The sequence below is a fragment of the Carassius auratus genome, unplaced genomic scaffold (assembly GCF_003368295.1).
Source record: "Carassius auratus strain Wakin unplaced genomic scaffold, ASM336829v1 scaf_tig00036596, whole genome shotgun sequence".
Lineage (NCBI taxonomy): Eukaryota > Metazoa > Chordata > Actinopteri > Cypriniformes > Cyprinidae > Carassius > Carassius auratus.
This window is the reverse complement of record NW_020526315.1, coordinates 69,231-87,334: the sequence shown is the minus strand read 5'-3', so window position 1 is coordinate 87,334 and position 18,104 is coordinate 69,231. Positions and strand designations below refer to the sequence as shown.

The 18,104-nt window shown below is 33.5% G+C and overlaps 1 protein-coding gene and 1 long non-coding RNA gene across 2 annotated transcripts; one reads left to right on the top strand and one right to left on the bottom strand.

The window, feature by feature from the left end:
• Nucleotides 1–1,361: 1,361 nt before the first annotated feature.
• Nucleotides 1,362–2,493, top strand: LOC113082598 (free fatty acid receptor 2-like). Its single transcript, XM_026254174.1, has one exon. The coding sequence runs from the start codon at nt 1,420–1,422 to the stop codon at nt 2,377–2,379; it is 960 nt and encodes a 319-aa protein (XP_026109959.1). The 5' UTR covers nt 1,362–1,419; the 3' UTR covers nt 2,380–2,493.
• Nucleotides 2,494–11,866: 9,373 nt separating this feature from the next.
• LOC113082597 (uncharacterized) lies at nt 11,867–13,010 on the bottom strand. The gene is made up of 2 exons (XR_003282775.1): nt 12,371–13,010; nt 11,867–12,280 (listed from the first exon to the last, which is right to left on the bottom strand). It is a non-coding gene; the product is annotated as an uncharacterized LOC113082597 (long non-coding RNA).
• Between the last annotated feature and the right edge of the window lie 5,094 nt (nt 13,011–18,104).

The following is an 18,104-nucleotide window of genomic DNA, read 5'->3' as shown; positions in this document are numbered from 1 at the left end:
CACTAGAGAGTAGAGACTGTGTGTGAGGAGCACATCGGGTTGGATCCAGTCCACATTTATTAATTCGTCCCTTATCAGTCTTTAGTATTGAAAATAGAAAGCGAACAGTTGGTGCGGTCGTCAGCAGATAGACCCTAGACTCTATTGAAAAACAAGAGAGAGTCGATACAGAAGCTCGGCTGATTGCGGTGAGTTCACCTTTTTGTCTCAACATAAAATGAGCGATGGTTTTAAGCATTCTAGAGTTCAATATTACGTGATTGTCCTTTTTGAGGCGTGCGTAACTCCTTTTTCCTTCTTCATAAAGCGTTTGAATACTTCATGTACATGTTTTTCAGTAATAACTGCTAATTCTTGTCCCAGTGTGTCATCTTCAGACCAACCTGTGCTTTTTTAGTGGATAATCTTTAGGAAATCTTCACAGCGCAATGCAGTATAAACAAAGTAAAACGTTGAATGGAGCCAAGCAGTTTTTGTTCCAGTAAGATACTTAAATATTGGTCAATTCTGTTCTATAAACAGATTCAAATATTGGTTGTTTTTGTTCTGAATCGAGATTTAAATATTGATGGTTTTGTTCAATTGGGATTTTTAAATATTGGTCAAATTTGTTCTTTGAATAGATTTAAAAATGTGTCATTTTTTTTCTATTGAGATTCAAATATTGATGGTTTTGTTCAAAGCAACAGTTAACGTGTCTTAAGTCTAATGTGAGTTTAAACTTTTTCAATTTTAAAATGATCAGAAGTAATTTAAGCAAATATTTTTTAAAATATAGAGGATGACTAGAAACTTCCAGGCAAGTGTGTTGGGGGGGCGAAACTCTGCAGGACATCTATGTACGAATTACATTTGTTTCAATAATAATGAACGAAACTTTATAAAACTGAACGAAACTATTTCAGAAACTGTCAAAAAAATGCCATTACAAAAGAAGAAAAAAAACAATTTGCACAAATTTAACAGGCTCTTCAATTACGCTTCATTTTTTGTTAATGTTTTTCAAAAGAATCGTGGATTCTGAATTCATTGCTCTGATTTCGCTTACGTTTCGCAGTTTTTCGTTTGGTGTTTTGACACGAACCTCTCGTGGGGGGCGGGCTTAACAGTGATCTACTCTGATTGGATAGTGAGCTTTTGATTGACAGGTGCTCTCTGACCGGGAAGTACAGACGCCATTCTTTCGTAATGGCATATTTTTGATAGTTTCTGAAATAGTTACGTTCAGTTTTATAAAGTTTCGTTCATTATTATTGAAACAAATGCAATTCCTTTGTCCAAAAAGACGTCTGGTCCTGTAGGAGCAGGACTGGAGACCCCTGATCTATATTAGTGATGTTTTTCATGACTTTAACACTGCATCAAATTTCCAGGATTGGGCCGTCCTGCTCTCTGTGGACTGTATGGAGCACAGCTATCATGCAACACTGTGATTATTATCTGTGCCTCACCATCTACATCTTCACCTTCATCACCGGCTTCCCGGCCAACGTCTTGGCCTTCTACACACTCAGCCGCAAGGTTTGGAGGAAGCCGGCACCCATCGACATCCTCCTCCTCAACCTGATCATCTCAGATTTGCTGTTCCTCATCTTCCTCCCCTTTAAGATGCAAGAAGTGGCCAATGATATGGTGTGGAACATCGACTACTTTCTGTGTCCGCTGTCTGGCTTTGTCTTCTACATGACCATCTACAACAGCACCTTCTTCTTGACCGCGGTGAGCGTGGAGCGCTACCTCGGCGTGGCGTTCCCAATCCAGCACTCCCTGTGGAGAAGACCCATCTACGCCGTGTTCGCCAGCATCTTCATCTGGGTGTTTTCCATCCTCCATCTCAGCATTGTCTACATCGTGCCCTACTATAACCCATCCGGGACGGTCCCACCATCCCGAAACGTCTGCTATGAAGAATTCACCCATGCACAACTGGAGCTCCTCTTGCCCGTACGTTTGGAGTTGTGCATCGTTCTCTTCTGCGTTCCTTTGCTTATTTGCAGCTTCTGCTACATAAACTTCATCCACATCCTTTCGAGGCTGCCAAACATCGGCCGACGGAGAAAGCTGCGGGCGATTGGATTGGCTTTGGGGACGTTGTTGGTGTTTCTGCTCTGTTTTGGACCTTACAATGTCTCCCATGTGGTCGGTTTCATAACCAAATCAAGCCCAGCTTGGAGAGACAAAGCCCTTCTTCTAAGCACGTTCAATGCTTGTTTGGACCCGATTATTTTTTACTTCACCTCTGCGGCTGTTAGAAACACACTCGGGGCGATGGTGAGGAGCATTTGGTGTCCACAAATCCTGTGGAGCTCCAAGAAGAAATCTCCTGAAACTGAGAAAAACAGTGTGCCGAAACCACAAGAGCTCACAAACGCACTTTGACCAATGTTTCATGTAGGCATGGAAATGACCGTGCAATTATTTTTGTACACGAATGCAGCAGGGTAAACATTACTCCACTTCCTTGTGAGATGACAGAAGCAACAAGGATTGCCAAAAGTGTGTTATCTTAGTAAGAAAAGAAAACAGTGTAGTCAAACCTGTGTACATACTGTAAATGACTGGGAAACAGAGGATAAACTTCCTTTTATATAGTGTTTATTCTTCTTTATAACAAACTTGTCATCATTCACGTTATTCAGTATAAACAGAAAGCAGTATGAGGACACTGATCGCTGGGATAAATGAGCCACATTCGCCAGCTGTGTGAAGGATAACAGAAGCGCTGGCTATCTAACAACACGTCACGTAGATGTTTGGAAGGTTTTCTCTTTTAAAGGCCGATGGTTTTTCTGGAAAGTGGCAGACAGTGTGGTTTTCTGAAGGTTTGTGTACGTGTTTGATGGTGCAAGATAGACTTCTTCATTTTTAGTGTCCAGGAAGTGGAAAAATGGCACCACAGACATTGATGGTGAGATAAATGCTGAAAATGAGATATGTATTCTTGATCGATTTTGATGGTAAAATACTTACCTTTGATATTAAAATAAGTAAGGCAGTTCATAGACTGAACCTACTCATGTGGTCAAAATAAATAAATAAATAAATAAATATAAAAAAATGTCAAGTAAATAAATTTTATATATATATATATATATATATATATATATATATATATTTTTTTTTTTTTATATATATATTTTAAATGTATATATTTTTAAAGCATTTCTCTCTAGTAGGCTATTCCATCCTCAAAAAAAAAAAAAAAAAAAAAAAAAAAAAAAAAATATATATATATATATATATATTATTTTATTCTTTAAATGTATATATTTTTAAAGCATTTCTCTCAAGTAGGCTATTCCATCCTCAAAAAAAAATAAAAAAATAAATAAATAAAAAATATATATATATAAATGCATTTTAAAATATTGTTTTGAATATATGTTTTTCAAACTATTATTTTAACATCTGAATTGCAAAAAATAACAACTAAGTATAAACCAGTCAAGATTGACTTTTCGTCACTTTCAGGACATCTTATCCCTGTGTTATAAACTGTGTTTGAAAACAGCCCTTATTTTGGCAATTCTGTTTCACCTTTAAATGCATTATATACATGTAAATAATGATAATGTAAATATATTATTGTACATATTGTTTCAAAGAAACCACACAAGGTGTAATTTAATAAAACCTTAATTGTATTCTAATACTTCAGAAAAAGGTTTAAATCATGTGGTGTGTTTCTTCATCCTGGGTTATGTCATAAAATGTTTATGGCATATTTCCTCTCAGTCCATAATAACTATTAACCACTAATCTCATGTCCTTGTTATAAACGCGACAAATATTTGCAAAGGGTTATTGTCTTTTGAGCCGAGCAGGAGTGTACACAGATCCAGGAGCACGTGTGGAGACGGGAAAACGCTTGATTGTTTGGTTTAGTTTCTTCTAGAGCATCATTCAGGAAACACGTTGATATAAACAGATATTGTTCCAGTTTAGAGGTGAACTCTGTAAAAAATAAAGAGTAGGGTGGAAGGATGCGTCACTCACAACATATACAGAAGTGATCTGCTGTTTCCTCTCATTTCAGTTCATCGAGCTTCAACAATAGCAAGACGTTTCACTGCCGGCGTAAATTCTGGCCCAATTAGTTTTTTTAGGGCCAACTCATTCAGAATATATCAGACTCCATGAAAAGATGTACAAAGCAAATAAACTAAGGAAAATATGTGTAGACTTTGTTTACTATGTGAAAATCAAGACAGACAAACATACTCTTAGTTTCCATCCTGACCACCCCCCAACCAACTGTTATTTTACAATACGTCAGGATTTTGAGTCACAAAGCATTCTTAATAAAATTCTTATTAAATTTATTTATTTATTTATTTATTTTTTAGTTCGTTCACTCATTCTTTCACTTTATTTTATTTTATTTTATTTTATTTTATTTTATTTTATTTTATTTTATTTTATTTTATTTTAGAATAGAATAGAATAGAATAGAATAGAATAGAATAGTCCAGGAAGTGAATTCACAGAACATTCTAAATAAAATTCGTATTATGTCTTTTTATTTATTTATTTATTTATTTGTTAGTTCGTTCACTCATTCTTTCACTTATTTTATTTTATTTTATTTTATTTTATTTTATTTTATTTTAGAATAGAATAGAATAGAATAGAATAGAATAGAATAGAATAGAATAGAATAGTCCAGGAAGTGAATTCACAGAACATTCTAAATAAAATTCTTATTAAATCTTTTTATTTATTTATTTATTTGTTAGTTCATTCACTCATTCTTTTATTTTATTTATTTTTTTATTTTTTTATTTTAGAATAGAATAAAATAGTCCAGGAAGTGAATTAACAGAGCATTCTAGATAAAATTCTTAAATCTTTATTTTATTTTATTTTAGAATAGAATAGAATAGAATAGAATAGAATAGAATAGTCCAGGAAGTGAATTCACAGAGCATTCTAAATAAAATTCTTAAATCTTTATTTTTTTTTATTTATTTTTTATTTTTTTATTTTTATTTTTATTTTATTTTTTTTTTATTTTAGAATAGAATAGAATAGAATAGAATGGAACAGAATAGTCCAGGAAGTGAATTCACAGAACATTCTAAATAAAATTCTTAAATCTTTATTATTAGTAGTAGTATAATTATTATACACCAGGAATTTAATTCACAAAACTTTGTCAATGCAATGTAATCCTACTTTTTATTTTTTGCATGTCTTACCAGAAAAAAAAAGATCTTAAACATCATTATAAATAATGTAAACTTAGGATAACATCCAACTCGTCTAAAATACCCAAAAGTAAGACATTTAATGCATTTATTGGATTGCTTCAAATAACAAATATAAAAATACTACTTACTGTATAACAATTACTAATACATTTTAATTCTATAATCTAGCAAGTACATTCTGATATTGCAGTTAATTTTATTAAATGACAAACACTTTACACAAAATAAATGAGTGGCAGGTGGTTGCTGCCTAAAAATGGTTAATAAATAGACAGATTCTTAAGATTTACCAGTGTGAAAATGAAAGGGAAAATAAAAGATTAGACGTAAAAGCCTGTCATTTCATTCTTATATAAAAAAAAACCTGTTCTTAAGAAGAACACTAGAACATTAACTCTGAAGTTATAAAAGTCTCATTTCTCAGGCACATCGAATGTTTTCTGTATATGATCATCTGATTTTACAGAAACTGATCTTGGATCTCATTTACACACCAGTTCTGTTTAAGACATCTAATATTCTTTAATGTTTCTGCATCACACAAGATTCATAAAGCTGTCAACTTTATTTCAGGCGCTAACCGCTATACATCAAATAAACGATCAGCCCCATTCCCAGCCCACCTGCAGTAATAAATACATTCAGCCTGGAAATGACTCCAAGTTTGAGCATATTCAAGCGTCCAGTGGGATTTGCTTAAAACAAAAAAAGGTGCGAGTGTGTGAAGGACTTTCAGGAGCTTAATATTCATATGCATATGGAACAATGAGTTTCATCTTAGAGTCATCTCAGGTTAGACCAGTCATAACCATAATAAATGTTACCGTGAAATGTAACATAATGCATTGCTCATCCACCCTAGTGCATGAAAAATAAACTCTTTAAAGGAGAAATGTAGCATTGCATCAGTGTCTCATCAATGGATGCTCTGCAGTGAATGGGTGCCGTCAGAATGAGAGTCCAAACAGCTGATAAAAACATCTCAATAATCCACAGCACTCCAGTCCATCAGAAGACAAAAAAGATGCATGTTTGTAAGAAACAAATCCATGAAGACGGTTTAAATGAAGAGTCCATAATGAAAAAGTTGTCTCGTCTGAATCACACTGTAAAAAATAATTTGTTGAGTCAAATAAAAATACTTTGTAACACCGATGCCTAAATATTTGTTTTGTTATCTTAACAATTTATTTCTTATTGAAACATCTTCACATTAGAGTGGAATTACTCCAATTAATACATTTGTTTAAGTTGACTTGACTATTATTTTCAAGTCCAGTCAACCTAAATCATGTTGTGTCAGCTGGGATTTTATTATTTTTTAACTTGGATCAATAAATATAAGCAAATGTTACCCCACTGCCTTCAATTTTTAAATAAAGATGACAAAACACTTTTTTAAATTTCATGTATTAAATAACGGAGACAAAATTTAATTCACATTTAAATTGAACAAGCAATTAGCTATCAACACATCAACTTACAATTGATAAATATTGCGAACACACACACACACACACATACACACACACACGTCTAAAGATCTGAAGCGACCCTTGAAAGTGTGGTGAATAATAACCTTGGCACGGGATTGAGAAACATAAAGAGTTGCATTCAATTCCTCACAAAAAAACCACAGTGATTATTTAAAATGTCATACCTCAATATGGAAGTCAGAAGGTTAAACCCTACACAACTTCACATGCCCCCCCCCCACCATAGTGCAAGTTATTGGTCAAAATGAGAAACCAAGATATTGCAAAAGCAATCACAGTTAGTTACAAAAAAAATGTGTGCACTGTACTTCTATGATAAAATATGAATGGCATGCACATGGAAGCACAAAAGTCTGATTCTAAATTTCTTAGCGCGACATGACCAGACATAAATGTTGACATCAGAAGGATCTTGAAAGTTTCCAAACTTTTCTTCCCCATCATAATGCAATTTGAGAAACAGATAGGAAAAGGAAAGCAAAAGCACTTGTCAATTTGACTGAAAATTAGTGCAATACTGTATTAGAAAATGAGACGAGAGACAACATTTGTTTTCATGAGAACATGCATATTCCAAATCATAACATGACAAGCTTTAATGTGCATTCTAAAATGTAGTGAAAGGCTCAAAAAAACAAAAACATCTACATATAAACCCCTACTTTTTATGGAAGAGCTTGCTGTGGAGCCCATGAACACATCATGAACATTGGTGGGAGCTGCTGTTCTTCACAAGTTTTTGCAGAGCCTCAATGGTGTATTTCATGCTCTTGAGGTAATGGATGTTAACTGCATACAGATCTATTTAAGAGTCCGAATGCTTTGGGGACATGGGAGATGTCAGTGAGGACAAGATGTGCAAATGAGAGCAATGTTGGTTATTCTTTGGGAAGCACATCACATTGCTGCTCCTCAGTTTCAATCAGAAAGCCCTCTTCAATTTCTTTCACAACATCCTTAATTATAATAACACAATACATAATATACTTTTATATAAACTGAACAAACTTATGTACATACACCATTAAAGTTGTGTGTTTTGTTAAAAGGACAGCTAGTAATAAATGAAAAATTACCCTTCAAGTGGAAGATATTTGGAAAAATAGGTCAAAAGTCAAAAGTAAATGGTGCACCTCAACTGTTTTGGTTACAAGCATTCAAAATAACTTCCTGTATTAAACTGATAAAAGAAGAACTAAGGGAAGAACTGCAGAAGCTGAGCATCTTCTGACGCTTATGTAACTACTGATTCAATCTGAGCTGATCTGATGATGCTTTCAGCTTAATGCAGTATACGGTTGGATCCACGGTGCCATATTTAAATTGATTTTGCAGATTTTCCCTCACAATCGCGCTGCCTTCGAGTCTCCAGGGATGTTGAGAAATTGTAATTACTGCGTGATGTGCGATCTAGTGACTTTGCCTGGAATAAAATGGACACATTGGACAATTTCTTTCACTTTCTGACAATGGCGGGAAGCTTTTAGCACCAGTATAATATAATGAAGAGCAAAGGATGCGCATTAGGAATGTAATTGATGCTTCATCTGGGTATTTTATTATTCTCGTGCAGCCACAGAGAATTATGGGAAACGTAGAAACCGTGCAAAAACTGACAATGTACTCAACTTTAACATGAAAATGCAGAATCGGTGAGCATGAGAATCTTGTTTCAAAAGCATAAAAATCTTACTGAAAGCCCAACATCTGAACAGCAAAGACCTCACAGCCTCCTAAAGATAAAACCTAAAGGTTTTCGTTTGAAGCTTTAAATACTACAACAGGAATTAACCTGACTTTGAAGAAATTCACACACACACACACACACACACACACACACACACACACACGCGCGCGCATGCGCTACAGTTGCACCACAGTCTTGCGGAAATGCTGGTGGTTTTTCACAGTCTGTTGAATGTAGAAACCAGACTCTAGCATCGAGTCCTTTCAGGAACATTCAGGTCAGTATTTTTCCAGCTGTCATTGCACTTCTCTTCTCGAGTCAGATCTTCAGTTTCTGTCCAAATACACAACTATGGTCTACGCCAGACACATTCACAGTTTAACCAGTTTAACTATTTATAACCAACAAAGATGTGTCAAAAGAACTGGAGATGTGTTTGATCAGGGATAGGTTTTGTCAGCCGAACCCCTTTAACCTACAATATTCACTTGAATATCCAATGACATTTTTTTTTTAGCAATTTAACAAAACATTTGCATGTTGAGGGTTGTCTGATATTGGTATTATTATAATTATACATTTTATTTATATAATATAATCCTTAAATATAAATATTAAATTGTTCTTATTTTAAAACGATTTATTATTACAATTATTTATTAATTCTTTTAAATTATTATTATTAATTTTAATGACTATATATTATATTACTATAGTGTATATACTACATACTACATTATTAACAATCGAAATAGAGTGCTTTGTTTGGATTGTTTTTATTAAAAAATTATTTATTACCAATTATTATTATCAATATCATTCATTATTACATTTTAATTAATATTAATATTAATTAATATTATATAATTATTCAAAAGCATAAAAATCTTACTGAAAGCCCAACTTAATATTATATAATATTAATATTAATATTAATATTAATATTAATATTAATATTATATATATATATATTAATTTTAAATTTTTGTGTGCATAATATAGAATTATTAAATTAGATATAGATATTAAATTAATTATTATACGGATTATTAACAATAATCAATAAAATTCGTAAAGTATCTATAATAAAATAAATAAAGTGTTTTATATATTGTTTATTATTAAATTACATTAAATTATTATAATTAATTATAATACTTTATATGTGTATATAACAAAATATTTATTATGTGTATATAATTATTCAATTAAATATAAAAAAAAATAAATGTATTATTATGTGAGTTATATTTAATTATTTAATCAATTATCGAACCCCAGTCTGGGAAACCCTGGACTGGCCTTATATACATTTTTAACCTAAAGTTTAAAGTGTCTTGTTTGATTTCTTAATTTCTCAATTCTTCACTAGTCACATGTTCAGGTGTTCAGCCTAAACCACAAACAGCACAACATGTAAAATGTCACAGAATCAGGTCTGTTTTTTAATGAGCACATTCCCCCGATGTTAAAGTCAAAGAAATGCAACTAGAAAATGTCAACGGCATTTTCTTCCAACAAATGATGTGTGGACGTAAATACATGTCAAGGCTGGAGATGCATGATGGCTTTACAATCATTAAAAACAGGATGAATTGTGCAGCTATCTATCTGCAGAGTGTGGGAAAAAAATATTCATGTTATTATGTAGTTCAGGCCTAGAGACCTCTGTTAATAACCAGCGTATAAAAGAAGCTATTTTATTTGATTCAAGTTAATTGCAATATAAAAGTTTACTTTTAAACTGAACTATTACACCATAAAATCGGACTGAAAGCAGCATTTTTATTTGGCTAGTTAACCCCTGATGACCCAAATCTAAATTACTCATGCATCTGAGTAAAGTTGATAAAATGCATTCAGCTAAATATTCTGAATTAAATGTTATGAGGTGAACGCTTTTGAACATAATTGGATAATGTTATGCTCATGCAATATTATTCCCACTGGCGGCTTGCAAGACAAATAAAGATGATATCAAAGGATGTGAAAAATACAGATAACCCACAACCCTGCACTTTGAGGAAGAATAAAAAAAGAAAGGGGGAAAATGAAACTGCATGGGCCGTGAATATAATTTGAAATTCTCTTTCGAAGAATCATTTGCTAAAATAATATTCCAAATGATAGAGCAATACAGAAACACAGCAGATTAAGTGTCATTATGGGATGTCAAAATAAGAAGAAAACATTGTGATGCTTTAAAAAAAAAAAAAAAAACGCTGATGAACTTCTGACTTCAGTCTTTTTGTTGCTGCTAATGCCGTGTGTATTACGCATCACATTTAAAGCAATAGTTGCATAGAAATAGTCTCCGTTTGTTCCAAACCTGTAGGATTTTCTCTCGCCAGACACAAAATGACGGGTTTAGTAGAGTCGCACACACATTTGCACACAAATGAAAATCAATGAAGATGATGGAGCTTCAAATGACAAAAAAAAAAGATGATTCATCTGTGCATAATGCTTTAAAGATTTCATTCTGTTCCTAACATAAAGCTGTCATAGAATTATCAAAAGACCTGAAATATAGTGCACACTTCTTTGTTTTAGGGCATTTGTTGAAGTGTGACAGCCTTGATTCACCTTTAGTGTAAAAATTTACACATACTTCAACATAAAAACTTTGTTTCGGTTTCTGCCTCAAAAGTTTAAACAATAAAAACAGCATTAAAATAAAGTATAATTTATCCTTTATCTTAAAATCTACAAAGGAGTGGAACATATTCTGTCTAATGTCAAAAAACTTAGCATAAACTCAAGTTTATAAATAATTTCCCACAAAATCTGTTTGGATGCAGTTGGATGTAGCAGAAAACATTGCAATGTTTGTATTTTTAATTGTTTTCTGTCACTTGCCAGACTTCAAACCATGAAATCAGGGTTAGGCATTAAATGATGACAAGGACAGTATGAGAAAATGGGCTGATCATTGAACAAATAGTTGTTAAGGGATAATACAATTTATTTTTTATCACTTTGCAAATGGCTGTCAAAAGCAAAAATGCTATAAAATATAGCATTTTTACTTTTGACAGCCATTTTTTATGCATATTTATTGATTTTTAATTTATTTGTATTACTAAGATTTTTTTAAATAATAATAATTATATATATATATATATATATATATATATTTGTTGAGGAAATATGCAATTGTGCTATTGCAAGTTTGTCTTTTTCTAAATGCATATATCGAAAATGCATTATTCAAAAATGTTTTATTAAGAAAGATACCACATGTTATATTGAAATAGTTTTATTGGAAGGATATTGAATATTTTTTGGTTTGACTGTGTGTGTGTGTGTGTGTGTGTGTGTGTGTGTATTATGATCGGTTTGATGTGAGATATACATCTTGGGTTCTGGAGGAAACTACAGCAGCATCACATCGACGCCACAAAGACTTTAAAATAAACCAGAATCAGCAACACATCAAAGAAAGACGAGTAGAAATACACAGCAGCGTTATGTTAAAAACAAAATTTGCTTTTATTTTTCTCCTTCCATTTAAATTCTCGACTTTTTTCTCCTTTTTGTGAATTAAAAAGATTTACACACACCTGAAAACAAAGGACAGGGAGAACTGTAAAACAAACGGCGTTCAAAGAAACATTACATCACAGCACAGAATGAGTCGTTGTGGATGACAACGCTCTGTTATTTTCCGCTGTTCTTCAGTTGCATCATTGATTTCTCAAACACAATTATAAGGGGGATAAAATCCATTTGTCTGAAACAGAAACACAACCAATCATGCCTGCTGTAAGAAGGCTGGAGATGCACAGACATACACACACTCACACAAACATCTATATTACAGAGATACGGAGGTGGAGGTCTGGAGGACGTGAGCACCACGGGACGCTCGGATTGGGATGATTTGCCTAGAAAAGCCAGAAAGTCAAGGGTGTCAAACTCAATTTCTAGAAAGCTGGAGCCCTGCAGAGTTTAGATTCAACCCAAATTAAACACACCTGATCCAACTAATAAAGTCCTTCATGCTTTTTTAAAAATGACATGGTTTGTGTGTTGAAACAGGGTTGGAACCTAAACTCTAAGTCCTTCAGAAACCAGCCGAAAGTGACACTGGCTGATCGCTGACGTCACGTTCTGCGCCAAAACAGCATGCGCTCTTGACATTCGCCGAGTCTCGGGAATAAAGCACTTATTGAAATGCGCCGCAGTGGGTCGATCACCCGCCGCTTTCGGAGGAACTGGTTCTGTTATGTCTTCATAATGCCAGTGTGCTGTTCAGACAACTTAATTAGTCCTAATTATGCACATTAGTAATTAGTGAATTCTTATTCAAACATGTGCAAATGATTGACATGAAACCATCTGTTTCTCACAAATCCCTGGAATTAAAATGAACGCAGGACAGCAACATCTATCTATCTATCTATCTATCTATCTATCTATCTATCTATCTATCTATCTATCTATCTATCTATCTATCTATCTATCTATCTATCTATCTATCTATCTATCTATCTATCATGCATCATATACTGTCATGCATCATCAAATTTGAACTAAAAAAAGGCTGAATTGCATTTAAATGTGCATGCTTTTGGATTGCACTTTTAACATAATTTGCATCACATTGAATGAATTACTTTGTTTAACGTGTAATCCAAATGCATGCACATTTTAAATGCAATTTCAAAACCATGCATCTTAAATGTAAAATATTATTTTGAGTGTATCTTAAGCCTGTTCTTTTTCTTCTCTACTCTAAACTATTTTTACGAGTGGTCTGGAGACATATTTCTAAAAACTGAATTACAATTGCTGCACTTCAGAATGCTTAAAATCACATAAAATGCTGAAAAACAGCAAGATGCGATACAGCAACCCAAGACATCATCCTGACATGTGCAAACAGACAGATACGCTGTCTTCAAAATGCAACGTCTATGGTGCAAGACGCACCACAATGACATTAGCACAAACAATGTCCTTGGCGGTCATTTTTCTCTTTCATGGTGGGGTAATATTGTTGAGAAATTTAGGTAAACTGTTGAAGCTTTTAGATAAGTATCTGAATAACACCAACCCTTAACTTCTGCACGTCTTTGTGCATGTTTGTTTCTAGCCTGAAGTCGTTTTACATTTCTCCTGAATTTGTAATGAGAACAAATTGTGACATTAATGATACACAGTACCGATAACAAGCTTATATTCTCACATTTTAGATTATTTTCATACAATTTATCTAATAGTTGGACTATCTATCATTCTACCATCTACTTCTAAATGCAAACTGTCTTGATATTTTATCTCCAGATACACAGTATCAATAGAAACTGACATTCAGTTTGTGAAAAGCTCTGTATGTTATGTAACACAGGCTAGTGCAACACAAACACAAACACCTGCAATCTGAAAGCAACTGCATAAACCGATCTAAAGCGGCTGGTTCCCACACTATCAGACTGGTTTTAGAGAGGTTATGGGAACTTGTCTAGCTTGCAGGTTGGTATAAACCAGGTTAACACCAACTAACCACTTCTTTAACAGTGAAAATGCTGGTGAACAAACATTTCAGCCTAGCCATCTTCTGTTCCCAAATAAATAAACGGTGCTCTTATAGTTTAAAGACTATGGAGAACTAATTGTGCATAATTTTTTGTGTGAATTAAATAAATGCATGATGTTCATAAAACTACAAAATGCAAGAATAGTGATTTAGAAATGACATCTAGTGGCCAGCTGGATAAAGTAGCTTCACTGTCTCAACTTTTCTTGTTAAATCTATGACAAATGACATTTAGTCAACATTGTGCAGTGCTGGCACCTAATCTGTTATAAATCAACTTTTAGATCGGCAGACATGAGGATGATTTTTAAACTTTAATATGCACAGACAGCTACAAGTAAGTCATTTGTAAACAGACGCAAGGAACATGTTTAGCAACTGGACAGAAAATGCATTTGCAAGCAGGGATTGTTAGGCAGAGTTTTATTTAAGTTTGTGATTTCATTAAAATAGTTTTTAATGTTTTTATGTGCCTTGATGCCTTCCTACTTTGACTACTTTTCCAGCTTTCAGACACAGCCAAGGTCTTTATCGTATTGAAGCTTGTTTCCACCATGTGATAAAAAAAAAAGAAAAAAAAAGGAAAATGTGAATTTTTACCATTTTGAATTTTTATGTAAAAAAAAATCTGAGATATAAACTCACAAGTTTGTTGGAAAAAAGAGGCAGAATTGATAAAAAAGACACAATAACCTATCATATTTATTCCATTGTGGAAAACAAAATCACTTTTTTTATTTACATTTAGAACTGCAAGATAAAAAGTCAGAATTACAAGATACTTGCAAATCTGGAAGAAAAATAGAATTGAGAAAATTAGAAAATAAGATTCATGAAAAAAAGTCAGAATTAATGGTTTATTTAGCAAAAGTCACTGTGAGATAAAAAGTTGGAATGAACTTTTTTTTATAAAAAAAAAAAAAAAGAATTATTTATTTGTATTATTTCATGGTGGAAACAGGCACTGAAGTCACAGAGACCTTTCAAACACCCCCCGTCTGACCCATGCTCACATTCGTCCTCCACACCAGACCTCTATCTCAGACCCCTCTGAAGATCAGCGCGGGGATCACGAGGGGTTAATGATCCAGACACCAGCAGAGCTCCATCACAATAATCACACATCCATAGAAACTCCACCCAAAACAGACACTGACATGCGTTATACCCACACAGAGAATTGCAACAACATTTCATACTTTTTTTTTTACTTATATTTGAGGAGAATACATGTACACAGAGATGATCGGTGGACCTCGAGGGCGATGCTGAGTATGACAGGATAAGCTGGAAGCGGACAAAAGCAGACTGTCAGCGGGATAGCAAGTTTAATAGACTCGAAAAATCCGAAAAATCACCTGCTTTTGTGCTTGAAATTGAACCTTCATACAGTGACGGGAAAAGTATTTAGACACTTAAAAGTCACTTAAATATCTTAATGTCAAAGTATTCGATTTCTCACTTTTCTAAGCCATTTTTGCAAGGTCAGGATTTTTAAAAGTAGATGAATATTGTGTACAGCTGTGTGTGTGTATATATATATATATATATATATATATATATATATATATATATATATATATATATATATATATATATATATATACATATATATATATATAAACTAAAATAGCTAAAACTAAAATAAAAAAAATAAAAAAAGACAAAAACAACACAATTACAAAAACTTTAAAATGAAAACGAAAACTGTAAAAAAAAAAACAACTATAATTTAAAATATTAACAATTAATAAAATCTATATCTCAATGATTACTAACTTTTGATCAACTAACTTTTAAGAACCAGAAAATGTTTAGATATTTTTAAATCTTAATTTCTATTGTTTTATCCTTCGCAATCTAACAAGCTTCATTTCGATAAATTATTTTAGAGTGTTTGCATTTTTTAAGCATTTGTAATTTCTTAAAAACAAATGGCACTACGTTTAATATTTTCTCATGCAAAGACAATGCATATTTTTAAGTGTCATATAAGCATCCAAATACTTTTTGTGTCCACGGTGTAGTTATACTAAGCAGTAAGCAAAATCTGTTATCAGTGCACAGAGAACGAAATGCACTCAGTCTTCAGTATTCATTAATTATGGCATAGTAGCCGTCAGACTTTAAATTAGATTTTAAATAGGTTTTGGTTTTATTCCGGGGCTATTGCTGGCTTAAATGCAATAATGGAGCACATATTCAGGGATAACATTATCGTATTATCGTATATACAGCATTAACATTGCAAACTGAACAGTCAGCGCTCATGCAGGGTCATTGTGAACGGCGCACCGCTGCTTTACGTCAAAGCCTCTTCGCCGTGTGCTCTTAAGTGGCGTTTAATTAGCCTGTAGTGGATCAGACTCCACGTCGAGCTCGAGACTCAACGGCACAGCTGTCCTTGAGGAGGATTCTGTCAGTGCCCGGACTGAGCTTGATTTATGAGCTCTGCCGCTCACCAGATGGTGGACAGAGAGAATATGACACTCCGCTTGCTTAGCCAGTCGCAGTTGCTGGCTAATTACATCTTTATCTCCTGCTAATCTGATTTTGAATGGAAAAAAAGAGGCGGCGCGCAGAATCTAGTGGCGTACTGCGTTCCATTCAGCTCAGATCGTTGGATTTCCAACTTCCTACTTGGAAAATTGCAATTTAATTAACCATCAATTCAGACGTGCATTTTGGAAATTTGTGCAGGAATTCACACGGAGATGTAGAGGATAATTACTTAGCCCCAAACAAATAGAGGCAAAAATATGTTTATTGTGGACATAAAATAAAAAACGTTTTCCCTCGTTTTAGTTAAATCGTTGGCATGAATTAAGAATTTGTTCCCACAACTTAATTCAAGGTCAATTAAACAATGGAATTAATTAGTACGGCATGGCCACGATTTACTAAAATGAGAGAACAAATTAGTAGTGTGATCACGATTTACTAAAACAAATAAAATGTGGGAATGAATTATACAATGTAGCCACGATTTACAAGAAAAACGTGGATGTGATTTACTAAAACTTGGGAACGAGTTAGTAAGAAGTGGCCATGATTTACTAAAACAAGGGAACAAATTAGTACAGTGCGAAGAGGATTTATGGATAAAATGAGAGAAGGAATTAGTACAATATGACTGTGATTTACAAAAACCACAATTAACCACAATTACCACAATTAACTTCGATGCCTAAAACGAGAGAACGAAGTTAACGCGGCCATGATTTAGTAAAACTTGGGAACAAATTAGTACGAGTTGGCCACGTTTTGCTAAAACGAGAGAATTAATTAGTTTGGCATGAGTCATGACCATGATTTAGTAAAATGAGAGAACTAATTAGTACAGCGCGATCACATTTTACTAAAACATCTGAAATGAAAGAACAAATTAGTATGGTGTGACTACGATTTGCTAAAACGAAGGAACTAATTAGTTTAGTTTGGCCACGATTTACCTAAAAAAAAAATCATTCTTAATTCATGGCCACGATATATGTATTTTTTCTGCACGTCATGTGCTGGGGTCTGTACAAAATGTTTAGCAAATATGCATAAAACATGCTGAATGGTCCTGTTTGTTAGCTGCACACTTACAGAACAAATGCTAGCATTGCATAGCATAGCAATTTGGTTGCGAGAAGACTGTTGACAAAAAACAAAAACAACAACTGTAAATTGCCATTTTGTTTCTTATGTAATGCATGCATTTTTGCAGGAAGTTGGTGATATCACATAGGAAAACATCCGTTAATCATCTCTGAATGGAACTCAGCATTGCACCAACATGTCGACATGTACGTAACCGCAAAATGCTGAGGATTTTGGTTATGTTATCGAGGCAGACATGAGCATTACATCATTACTGCAGAATATATCACACATTACAGTCATCAACAGCATGGAAAAAAAATACAGTACACATTTGAAATTATATTAGGACGCCTACACGCTAGTTTACAATGTAAATGCATTGAGGTCAATGCAGATGGTGCATGACAAAGGACGAATGCAATGGTTTGGAAAAGCAATGCTGCACTTGTATATTAGTCCAATTTTCACATACTCAAAATGGATCCTTCTAGCATGTAAGCGTCCTCACATTTTACTGATTGCTCTCTTTTACGGATGAGTCGACTTGGTCAAATTACTTCCACTTTTAAAAAGTGGTAAAA